The 12,071-nt window shown below is 38.7% G+C and overlaps 2 protein-coding genes across 3 annotated transcripts in view; one reads left to right on the top strand and one right to left on the bottom strand.

Moving 5' to 3' along the window:
- Positions 1–3,881, top strand: part of LOC103136132 (sodium/bile acid cotransporter-like) — a 7,170-nt gene extending 3,289 nt beyond the window's left edge. Inside the window, exons 3-7 of the mRNA XM_007549242.2 lie at positions 604–1,038; positions 1,120–1,324; positions 1,988–2,166; positions 2,456–2,655; positions 2,785–3,881. Coding sequence (XP_007549304.1) covers positions 647–1,038; positions 1,120–1,324; positions 1,988–2,166; positions 2,456–2,655; positions 2,785–2,837 — 1,029 coding nt within the window. The 5' untranslated portion in view covers positions 604–646 and the 3' untranslated portion in view covers positions 2,838–3,881. The remainder of the gene's footprint in view (positions 1–603; positions 1,039–1,119; positions 1,325–1,987; positions 2,167–2,455; positions 2,656–2,784) is intronic.
- Positions 3,882–4,838: 957 nt separating this feature from the next.
- On the bottom strand, positions 4,839–12,043 carry LOC103136131 (sushi domain-containing protein 4-like). Of its 2 annotated transcripts, XM_007549241.2 has the most exons (11): positions 11,824–12,041; positions 11,178–11,319; positions 9,725–9,916; positions 9,336–9,527; positions 8,011–8,202; positions 7,722–7,916; positions 7,415–7,606; positions 7,071–7,265; positions 6,857–6,989; positions 6,393–6,778; positions 4,839–5,906 (listed from the first exon to the last, which is right to left on the bottom strand). In XM_007549241.2, the coding sequence occupies exons 2-11, from the start codon at positions 11,293–11,295 to the stop codon at positions 5,881–5,883; spliced, it is 1,821 nt and encodes a 606-aa protein (XP_007549303.1). In that variant the 5' UTR covers positions 11,296–11,319; positions 11,824–12,041; the 3' UTR covers positions 4,839–5,880. The 2 variants fall into 2 exon arrangements, with proteins under 2 accessions (XP_007549303.1, XP_016525562.1); XM_016670076.1 differs by lacking the exon at positions 9,336–9,527 and having other exon boundaries at positions 11,824–12,043.
- Between the last annotated feature and the right edge of the window lie 28 nt (positions 12,044–12,071).

The following is a 12,071-nucleotide window of genomic DNA, read 5'->3' as shown; positions in this document are numbered from 1 at the left end:
AATTTGAAAAGATTTTTCTCTGTGTGTGCTACTGAGTGACGTTTCTAAAAAAATGGAACAGAGTGGGAAGAAATCCCTTGTGAGAACAAATTTTACTGTTTTAAAGGCATAATAAATAACATGGCAGACATGGTAGGGATAAAGTTGGGAAGAAATTTAATGAGAACGTGCTTATAGTCCTTTTCAGGTTATTATTGGTCAAAAATTATGTGTCCTTTTTGTTTGATTTCAGTTAAATTTAAAATACAGTAGGTTTGTGAATCTAACATGAAAACAGGAAATAGAGTTCAGAGGGTAAGACAACTCACACAAACAATTTTTTTCTTCCAAATTATTCACACAATTTGCTATTTAAAAATTCATAGGTAGTTACACGTTGAGTTATTTTTAAGCGTCACTTAAAAACTAATGAGAGTTTTGTGCTCATTTGTTTCAGACTTTCAAAAAAGACGCATAAGCAGCCTTAATGTTGACAGAAGTTGCCTGCAGGAGGTTCAAATTCAATGGATAGATGCATCTTTGGTCTTACATTGTGTTTTCTGTCTTAGAAATAAATAATTTAGTAACAAAAAGTACTCTTTTTTTATTTAATTTGCGTGGCAGGTGCAAACCACAAAGCAATAAAACTAGTATTGGAAGAACTGCCATGATGAATCAGACCACCGGTTATGTGGGAATTGCTGCCATTTACAACAATAGTATCATCCTCGGGAATGGCAGCATGGGCATCCTGATCATCCCCAAACCCATGAACACAGCCATTAATATTTTGACCGTGATCATCCTCTTCATCACCATGATTTCCCTCGGCTGCACGATGGAGAGCTCCAAAATTAAGGCCCATCTTCTCAAGCCAAAAGGGGTAGCAATTGCTTTGCTGGCCCAGTTCTGCGTAATGCCCCTGACTGCTTTCTCTTTGACCAAAATCCTCCGGATGGATCCGATTAAGACGGTAACTGTGCTCATCTGTGGCTGCTGTCCAGGAGGAAGCTTATCAAACATTTTTTCTCTCTCAGTTAAAGGTGACATGAATCTCAGGTAAACCTAGACAACCTAGACACTTTTTTACACAGTTGTAAGAAAAACTGCTCCTATTTCACCTATTTGAAATTCTTGCAGTATCGTCATGACAACTTGCTCCAGCATTGCCGCCCTGGTTTTCATGCCTCTGCTGCTGTACATCTTCAGCCAAGGCTTTACTGGTCTGAAAGATGCTGTTCCTTATGTCGGCATCATCACTGCTCTCGTGTTTACCCTGTTGCCTTGTGCCATCGGCATTTTCATCAACCACTACAAACCAAACTACTCTGCAACTGTAACAAAAGTAAGTAATCAAACAAAGACTTCTTTTGTATGAATCCTATTTGCAGCAGCCAGTTACCTGAAATGACAATTAAACATTTTGGGGCCAAGGACACGGAATCCATGAGATTTGATTTTTCATCTAAGAACAGCTTTCTGTATGTTTAGCCACACAATGACCTCTTATCTAACACTGATGACATGTTGGAAAAGCAGAGTGGGGGAACTCATTCTTGCACACAATGATGAACTGAGGTTGATGCTCAGACTGCCAAAACAGAACAGTGCAAGCCAAATGTTTGTTAGTGTTGGAGTTCCCAACTGTCACGCTACATTGATCAATCTGATGTGCAGTTGTGTACATAAGCTAAAGGGCTCTATAAACAGTCCACTTGTATCTATAATTAGTTAAGGTACATGCTACGAACAAATTACTCAGGAAACAGTTAAAATAAATGAACAAAGCTGCTATTACAAGGATTTGTTTAAAGCTAAAAATTCAACTCATGGAGGAGGCAGCAGGTCAAAAACCCGGTACTGACTGCAAAAGATCTGCGGCAAGACTGAAGACAATCACTGAAGTTTCAGTTTCCACAGGAAGACTTACTAAGTGTTAGTATATTATAATTGACATTTCAATTCTTTAGTGAAATGACTGACACATGTGGAATTGCTTATTTGACAGGTTGGTCTCAGCATCCTGATAATATCCAGCATCATAGTGTCTGTCCTTTCTGGCCTCGCTGTGAAGGATGTAATATGGATGATCCTCATGCCAGACGTCCTCGCTGTGGCTGCACTGATGCCTCTGATTGGTTTTATAATGGGATATGTCATGTCGGTCATTTGCAGACTCAGCCCACAGTAGGTTAAGACATGTTACTCATCAGTTCATTCAGTAAACAGGCAGGTTGTGGCTTGGTTTCACACAAAAATAAATAAATCTTCAGCTCAAATAGCTCTGCAGTATCAAACGCTATTTGTTCTGTAGGTAGAAGAGGAGACAAGCTTGCTTTAGAACTTAAATATGAAACTGATTCCTTATTACTAAATTCCACCTCATCACTTTCTACAATAATTGAACTGATACACCTTAAGCACAATGCATTGAAGCATTGAGCTTCTAACAAATTACTCCACCCCTTTTTCTTAGATGCAGCAGAACCATCTCCATGGAGACAGGGTTTCAAAACATCCAGCTGTGCACCACCATTCTTAAGGTGGCCTTTTCTCCACAGTCCATCGGACCCTTGTTTTTATTCCCCTTGTTGTACATCACATTCCAGTGTGCAGAGGCCCTCCTTCTGGCACTGTGCTTCAGATGTTACCAAAGAGTCACGGCACCACATGGGGGTAAGTTTTGGAACAGCCAGCCTTATGCAAGCAAGGCTGAAAGAACAGGGTCAAATGACCAATATGGCAATCTGCTGCAATTTATAATCACTTGAAGCAAATCAAAACACATGTTTTTTTCTTATTCAGATCCATACAAATGGGAAAATGTTGATGCCAAAGAAGAAGAGGTGAAACAATGATCTACAAAGAGACCAATGCACTCTTGGAAAAAATTACCTAAAAAGGTGTGCCATTATTCAAACCTGTGACATTGACTGAAAGTCTGCCAAAGCCTTGGCAGTCAAAAATACCTGCTGTCACAGCCAAAATGATTTTTGTAGTTCCACAAATGTTGATTTTTTTTTAAACTTTAGAAACAACAATTTTGTTTGAGAAACACTATCAGATTGTTAATTTTAATAAGCTTTATTATCCTGGAAAGAGATTATTCCATTTCATTGTATTTTTGCAAAACATTTTTCTAACTATGAGAGAGGAATGCTGGGCTAATCATAAAACTAACTTTAACACCACTGACTGCTAATGTGTCTGAAATCTTTCTGTGTGCAAAAAACATTTTCTTTCAAACTCTTCTGCTCTCCCAGATGACCAATCTTCAAAAATCTTGACATAATTTGGTAATGTTCTGTATATTTATTAGTGTGGGAGAAGACCAAGATCTTTGAATGCCTTACATCCAGCATGCCAGTGAAAACTGCAGTTAAAAAAGTGGTAAAATACAATGATTATGGTTATGACTGTAGAACATTAATTGCTTTTTTGGTAAGTTTCCCTTCAAGAATCGTAAAACAATGTTTTTTGAAAGCAAGAACTTGGTGCACAGGTTTGATTTTCACCTTGGATTTTCCATAATCCAAAGAGGGTCAAATTGTACTCACAAAGTCAAATATGCGCATAGTAATTGTGGAATAGCAAATTGCATCTCAACAACATGCTTTTTGTAGCTATCAGCAAGCCTCTGGCATTATTCAGCATGACCTCAGACGTGCTTTCATTAAAATTCAGAAACTTCTGTGCCGTCAAATTATTATGTGAACTGAGTCAGCAATACACTTTTGGTGGCAAATAAACCTCTGCAAAAAAAAGGAAATGTTCTGCTTCCAGAAAATAACAGGTACAAAGAAAAAAAGAAGAAGTCCATGAATGGAGCCTTACATAGAAAGTTAAAAAGAGAGGAGTTAATTTTTTTTATGCTAATGCAAAACTTTATATCTGAAACTTAGGAAAACTTTTTAGACCTATACTTAGACTCTACTAGTTCCTGTCTAGAGATGATGACCTCATGATTTGCCATACCAAAGGCTATTCAGTACAGCAGCACAAGAGTCTTTTGCCAAAATGAATTCACTAAAATCTACCAAAAGAGCAGGCATATTTATACTTGATAAAGAAATGTGATTTTGGTAGATAATTTATTTTGAGCAACAATTCTTTGCAATAAATCTTACACTGCCAGAGAGCCTATTTTTTGACCTTGTATGAAAAATGTATTTGTGGTTTGTAGGTGGAGCCAATGAATGAATGCCAAATCTTCTCTGCCAATCCCAAACGCCATATTTTGCAAGTAACTCGTTTCGTCAATAGATTGGATGATTGAAGTTTGAAGAAACAAGATGAAATTCAACAATTCATTCATTTAGTAAAAAGGGGGCTCAGGAGTGGGTGGCTCTTACACAACCACAACAACCAGGCACCTCCTGGTGCTGATCACCAGCTGGGTCACACAGATGATGGTGGAATGTCATTCTTTGACCACAATTTGTTGAAAAAGGGTCGACGAGATCAGATTGGTATGAATAGCATGCAGTAAGATTGAGGTCAGGACGTTCCACTTCAATTTGTAGTTTCTAGCAATCAACCAAACACTATTTTCTTGCTTTTGACTATATTACCTTCTTGTGTCAAAATTCAGTAGTGTTGTTTCTAGTAAAAACATTCTGCCTGGAATAAAACAAACAAACAAACAAACAAACAAACAAAAAAACAAAAAACAAGAATTCAAACATATCTATAAAGACCTAAAATGAATACGACATTCATGCCATTGAGAAATGTATGGAAACATTTCACCATAATAAGACAAGTGATGTGAAAACAACAATAAAAATGATAAAAAGCAGCTTGAACACATCAAATAATATTTAATCAAATTTACATGATATATACATAATAATCAGACCTTTTTTTTTTTACATAATTAGAATGCAGCTGTAACAAAAACATACACCCTTTAATCTAAAAGTAAACTCAGTGGAAGATCAAATAAAGCAAACACTGAAATTACACTGATCTGTACATTTGTTCTTTTTGCTATCTTGCTTTTTCTGACGGACGGATCTGCCCAAACACTTCACGTCACATCTGACGTCACGGCAGCCAAAGGAAAATGAACTACAAACTACCTTTGAGAGACAACACGAGCTGCAGAGGCATCACAACAGCTGATCAACAGCTTTCTCGGCACAAATAAATTACAAACACGTTTTAGGCTTGAAGCAGGGGTTTCCCAGCAGCCTCAATAAATTAACAAAAGACAATATCTTCAGGTGAGGTGTTTCACAATGCCACAGATAATCAATCACTAAGCAGTGAGGGCATTTTACTGACATTCACTTTTAAAACTCCTTATTTCACATACTATAGATACCTGTGCATAGAAGTGGAAAGCTAAGGCCTTATAAGGGAAAGAATATGAGCATGAAGAGGGAAAACCAGAAGGAGAAATAGGATGGATGTAGTATTATCCTACATACTGATGTGTAACTGTTGACTAAAGCGTCCAAATGTTAGAAGAAAACACTATAAGCTTTTACTACTTCAATAGTAACGTGGGTTCATGCATCTTAGCAAATGTGTTTCTTAAGTGACGTGTGATTTATGTAAATAGTAAACAAGTCAGATTTTTGTTTTTACAAAATGAGTTTACAGATTTGCTCAATAAACTGCAAAGCGTCATTTTTAAGACACGTTTGTTCGCTCCAACCTGCCTCCTCCTTTCATTTTTTTCTGCATTTTCAGAAAGTAGACAAACGTACACACTGTTGGAATGCCTAATTTAAGCATATGTACATGTGATTTCCTCATCTGTCTTCCTTTGGGATGGTCAGACGAACCATGTTCAGAGTGAATGAGCGCTTCACTCATTAACCGGCGTCATCTCTGCTGATAAAAGTCTGTTAATCAGTAAAGGTCGGTACTGGTGACTTGTCTCTTCTGAATGCTTCAGGCCTCCTTCAGTAATGGCATATCTATGAAAAAACAAAAATTAGTTAACTGCATCTAGGAGTATATGAATAAATTAGAATATCACTGGGAAGCTAATATAAACGATTCAATTCAAAAGGTGAAACTCATATTACGTAAAGTTAAATCATGATGTTAACTTACAGTGAATAAAAAAAAAAGCATGTCAACTTTAAAATGTTTGCTGTCTGAAAACTGGCCTAAAACTTATCCTGGTTTAGGCCAGTTAGGATTGCCAACGTTATTTCCTGGTTGATGTTTTCACATGTTGCCTCAATATTTTTTTATATAATGCTATTTCCTCATGATGCTGTGTAATTTGTTAAGTGCAGCAGTCAATACAGCAACAAAACACTCCCACAACATGATGGTCAGGCTTGAAATCAAATAGAAAATAATTTAGGTAATCAAAACAGGTTTTGAAAGGCTACAGTTTCATCTAACTCGATGTCAAATATGGAGAAAAATGTTTGTGTGACATAATGTTTTACCATCAGAGTAATCCATCTCAGAGTCTAGCGACAGGCTCTGTTGGTCACTGCCTGCAGACGCCCTTCTACGTGCTGCGGCGGTGCCACCTGTTGCACCTGCGTGCTCCAGAATCCAACCGGAAGACAACGGTGAGGAAGAGGAGGACTGCAGCACAGGGTGAACGACAGGCATCTCGGACTGCTGCTGTTTGAGGGAAGATGGCCTCGACGGGCCGGCCTCTAGTGCTGAGGCATGCTGACCCTCAGACAACACTATCTGGACTCTGGACTCCGGGCTGAGTGTGGAAGCTCCACTGCTGCTCACAGCCTCCTCGTAGGAGGGAAGAGTCACCTGGACCCCTTCCACCATGATGGAGACCGGCTGCCCTGACACCCCATGGTCACGTCTTTGGAAAAAACTTACAATTTTTTCATTTGTTTTTACAAAGAGCAGATTCAAGATAATATTCGGAGGAACGACTCACCGATGAAAGGACTTGAGTTTAGGCTGCAAAAGTACAAACAGCACCACCAGCAGCAGGATCAAAGCCACTGAACTTGCTGTGGAAGCAACTATGGACAAGGCTGGCATTCCCAAAGGCAAAGTTGGAATGTGGTCTTTGGGGCAGAGAATCAATCAACATAATTATCGTGCTGCAAAAATGAGCATATTGGAGTTATATGTGTCACATTCTTTACCTTGCTCCATGACACAGCTTATCTTCATCTGGTTGTCCCACTGGCCGTACTGGCAGGTAAGATATTTATAGTCTCCTTTCAGAACATAACCTTCTTCGCAGAAGTATTCGATCACAGTGCCGTGAGAAAGTCTTCGGCACGGGGACGGGTGGCATGTGTAGCCTCCGTTCTCTGGCTGATATGGAGAATCACACACTGTGTGGGAAAATATAAAAGAAGCATATGTCTTTTATGTAACACACCAGGTAAAGAGCAGTCCAACAGCATTATCAAAAATAGGAAGGAATAGCAATGAAGTTGATACTCTGGGCAAAATGTGGAGTTCAAGGAGGAGTAATCTTTACCGTCACTTCGTATGCAGCGAGGAGGTTCTGAGGACCAGTGTCCGGGTGTGGTACAGGTGAGGATGCTGGCTCCATCCAACAGGTAACCAAATTCACAGCTATACTGCAGCACTGACCCCACAGGGAACAAGCTACTGTTCATGTCAGTTAGGTTGGTTAAAGCATGTTCGACCATCGAGGGTCTTACACAGCCTTAAAAAAAGAGACACGATGATAAACAAAAAGTATTAGTGACAAATGCACTTCTTTTACTGAGTTCTTTTTTAGTTATGCAACTCTTCGTATATTTGTATAGCAGTTCATCCACCTTGTTTAATAACACAAGTGACTGGCGATATGTTGTCCCATTTTTCATAGCGACAGGTTCTGAATTTGTAGTCTCCCTTCAGGATGTAACCTTCATCACAGAAATACTCCACGACAGTGCCGTGAGAGAACCGTCTGCATGGGGATGGGTGGCAGGTGTAGCCTCCGTTTTCTGGCTGGTACGGAGGCTGGCAAACTGCCAATGAAAAAAAAAAAAAAAAAAAGAACATCTTCGAAACCTACAACCAGTAAACACTTCTAGTACGCTCAGTAAGGCGTCCCATGTGTACCGTCGTTGCGTATGCAGCGAGGAAGATTAGAAGACCAGTCTCCGATCGAAGTGCAGGTGAGGATGCTGCGTCCGATCAGCAGGTAACCTGGATCACAGCTGTACTGCAGCACTGTGCCCACTGGAAACAAGCTCCTGTTGGTGTCCGTCAGATTAGTTGAACCGTGTTGCACTACAGAGGGTCTAATGCAACCTTAAGTAAATGTGATATGGGAAAAAAAATCAAATTGTTAATTGGTCTTTTGTTCATTGTTTTAAACAGTAAAGGATTATAAAAGTACCAAAAAATAATCTACTATTGACTGAAAAACTGTCAGATTGAATGGTTCTGACCACTGACCAGTTAGCTGGAAGTCAAAAACAATCTTTTACCAATCAGTGAACACACATTGCTACCATGTTGCATTGGCATCTTGTTTCAGTGAGGAAACTGCCATTGCCCAAAAGAAGATTCAATTAGCTATTGTTCAGTTTATTTTCTAAGACATTTCAAGAAACACATCTTGTTTATTCAGGCTGCGAGATAGCGAGAGAGAGCTATACTTCCAGCAGATAAAGAGGAAGCTAAACGGAATACAACAAAGGATAAGGAGATTTTAGACAAGCACCAATAATTTCTTTGAGAGAAATATCTTATGTCTTCCATCCCTACTGGCTAGTCCAGGCATATGGAGAATACAGCAGATTGTCGTCACATGCAGAACACAATCAGTATTTGAAATGTTGGTCTCTTGGGAAACTTCCCGATCAGCTTCTTCTTCTATCTTTTCCGTTATTTTGGAAAATTGGCCAGTCTTGAAATGTCAATATTTATACTTTACCATCTGAAAAAAAGTGAAATATTTTCAACAATTCATTTTTGAGCAGTCACTCTAAGCAGTTTGTTATATGATGAATTTTAAAAGATTCAATTCAATTCAATTCAGCTTGCATATAAAGTGCACATTTATACCACATGTTGTCTCAAAGCACTTAAGAAGTAATATTTCATGTGAAATTTGTATGTTTTTAAGTTATTATGGTCTCATCATTTTATGGGAAAAACTGAGCATTTTAACATTAATTGAAACACTTTTGGGAGCTTCTGTAAATAATGACTCTTAAATGTATGAAGGATGGAAAAAGTATCTGAATGCTGGTTTATATCTTGCTATGTTACAGTTCTCTAGGAGAATTCAGAATCACCCAAATCTAGATCAAAGTTTTACTAAAACCAGGGATTGCCTGTCTGCTATTAAATTTTGAACAAATTTTAAACATTTATTAGTTTAGTGACAGGTGTGCATTTAGGACCGACAGATTAAAAACTGTAATATATTGACCAACCTTTGCTTACACAACTGATCTGCATTGGTCCGTCCCACTGTCCATCCTGACACGTCAGGTAGGGATAATCTCCACTGAGAGCAAAGCCCTCATTACAGATGAACTCTATTATAGTGCCATGCGAAAACAATCGACATGGGGATGGATGGCAGGTGTAGCCCCCATTCTCAGGTTTGGAGAGGGGTAGGCATGCTGATGAGGGAGAAGCACAACATACAAATCAGCAGCCCAGCTTTAAAAGTTGCTTATATGTTGGCAAACTGGTCAAAAAATCTGCAGTTTTAGAAACTCGAGAGTAGGAGAATTAAAACTTGATAATGTAGAAAATGAAGTTATGAGAATTAGATGGCAGTCTGGTTGATAGAGAAAGGTCGCTTCGAGTGCCTTACCACCACTTCGTATACACTGAGGAGGTTCTGAGGACCACCGGCCTGATGTGGTGCAGGTAAGGATGCTGGGTCCATCTGGCAAGTAACCGGGGTCACAGTTGTACTGCAGCACTGTGCCCACTGGGAACAAGCCTCTGTTGGTCTCTGTGAGGTTTACCCAGCTGTTCTGGACCATGTAAGGCCTCACACATCCTGGGAAAGAAAGGAGTGGAGAGAAAGGGACTTCTGAGAAACTGCGGAATTAAAACAACAATTACGTTCCAAGCGTTGAGACTTGTCTGGAACACAAAACAGTAACACAGAAAAATAGAACAAACTTGATTCAAGCTAGTTAAAGCTGCACCTAAAGGTTTTGTTGACACATTCGAACCTCCAATATACTCTTCACAACTTTCTAACTGAGCTGTCTGCTGTTGTTCCTTCATCTTCATCATGCTGTTTGTTTACTAATGTTCTCTAACAAATCTCTGAGGACTTTACAGAATAGCTGAATTTATACTCACATTAAATTAGACACAGGTGGACTTTTTTTTTTTTTTTTTTACTAATCAAGTGACTACTGGATTGGTTGTATTGAAAAGTATTTAGACGTGTTCTTTAGATGTATTTGGTCAAAAACACAAATTACTAGTAAAACAAAATAATAAAAATGCAAAATGGCACAAGGGACACATTTTTATTAGTTACTGGATGTGATACAAACAACCCAGTAGTGTGCACTTCTATAGGAGAAAAAGGAAAAAATAAAGAGACAATCACTTTGACTTTAAACCTTCAGCTGTCACAAATTATTAGATTAGAGTTGTTGTCATAAAACAAGATTAATAGTACAGCTCTACTCAGGGATTTTTTATAATCAAAATGTCAAGGCACGTAAAACTAGACAGACAGTTATGAGTAATAATTAACGACAAAACATAAGCATTTGAACAGTAGAGTTAAAATATTACCACAAGTGCACAACTGAACAAAGCAGCAGATTAGCAGACAAATATGTTTTTTATTTATGTCATAATGGAGTTACCTCTTGTCTGTTGTTGTTATTATTATTGTGTCATGTCAATGATTTTGTGACTAAAACGTACAATTTAAACGCTGCTATTTATTTTTCACTGACAAAATGTTTCAGTGTTGAACTAAGACAAATATTTACAAAATGTACATTTTATCATGTAGTTTCTATTCAACATAAACAATGCATGTATTTGACCACATTTAAAATTCAATCATAATTAAACTAATTATATAGTTCATTAGAAGTCATGCAGTAATATAATTAATAGTGTTAACAATACATACTGGTATGGATCTGAAAAAAACAACAACAAACAAACAAAAAAAAACTACTGAGTACTAGACAAACATTAAGCCAAACAAATTAGGGATTACATGTTAAATGCACAAATGAATAAACCTCTGCTTTACTCTAATGTGCAAACATGAGCTGTCTTACCTGAACCTTGCCCAGTGGACGCTAGAGTCAGTACCAGCAGCAACACAAAGGACCGCGCGGTGGCTGAGGTGTGGGCCCAAAAGGCATTTGAAATTGACTCTGAAATTCCATTGCACATCTTCCCCTTCAGAATCAACTCAACCTAACACCAAGGCGAGAACAATACAGTTGCGCATGTGTTATAACAGATACTTAACAATAAAATAGACCATCTTCCACTGCCATCATATGCAGACACCTGCTTGGTGCAGGTACATTGCAGAGCTTGGAAAGCTGCCAGTAAAATGGGTGTGATTGTAGCAGTGACATAACTGAGCGCAATTACACAGAGAGAGATATTTCATCCAGTACAGTTAAACACACAAGACTAACTCCCCTAATTTTTGGTCATGTTCTGAGAAGGGGGCTTTGAAAACCAAATGCTTATCATATAACATATTTGTGACTCAAAGGCTCCACCTATTTCAGCAGCTTAAAAACATATAATGACACTGTTAGCATATTGAGTGTTTCTAACATAAGTCTGACTCTAGAAACTGAATATGCTGCATGACTTTCATAGCTATGGTGAGCTAAGTGAATCAATATTATCGTTCTTAGCTTGTTTCCTCTAAGCGCAGATTCAGCTGGATCATCATTTACTTACCACAAAAAACACGGCCTCCGAACCTCCTCCGTCACAACCTCACGATTCAGACATTTAATAGCAATGTCTCAGCGACGCTGAGGGAATTGTATCTATTTTGGTAGATACCCGTAGGCTATGTATAAACCCGTCTGTTTGTAATGTGAGCAGCGCAGCGGTACTGGGCTAACCGCTGGCTACCTTCCTAGCTGAAGCCGCTGCGCTAGCTAACTGCTGGCTGCTTCGCTTCAGCATCAGCTGTGTCTGAG

Source organism: Poecilia formosa, unplaced genomic scaffold, assembly GCF_000485575.1.
Source record: "Poecilia formosa unplaced genomic scaffold, Poecilia_formosa-5.1.2 Scaffold30, whole genome shotgun sequence".
Lineage (NCBI taxonomy): Eukaryota > Metazoa > Chordata > Actinopteri > Cyprinodontiformes > Poeciliidae > Poecilia > Poecilia formosa.
The sequence above is the reverse complement of the archived record's forward strand: the minus strand, read 5'-3'. Positions and strand labels throughout refer to the sequence as shown.

What these genes read in the sequence shown, in the direction of transcription:
- LOC103136131 (XM_007549241.2), bottom strand. Translation starts at nt 11,295, where the DNA reads ATGTGCAATGGAATTTCAGAGTCAATTTCAAATGCCTTTTGGGCCCAC. An exon ending in TCAGTGTATACGAAGTGGTG is followed by an intron (nt 9,528 to 9,724) that starts GTAAGGCACTCG and finishes CTCCCTCATCAG; the next exon opens with CATGCCTACCCCTCTCCAAA. An exon ending in TCGCTGCATACGCAACGACG is followed by an intron (nt 7,917 to 8,010) that starts GTACACATGGGA and finishes TTTCATTGGCAG; the next exon opens with TTTGCCAGCCTCCGTACCAG.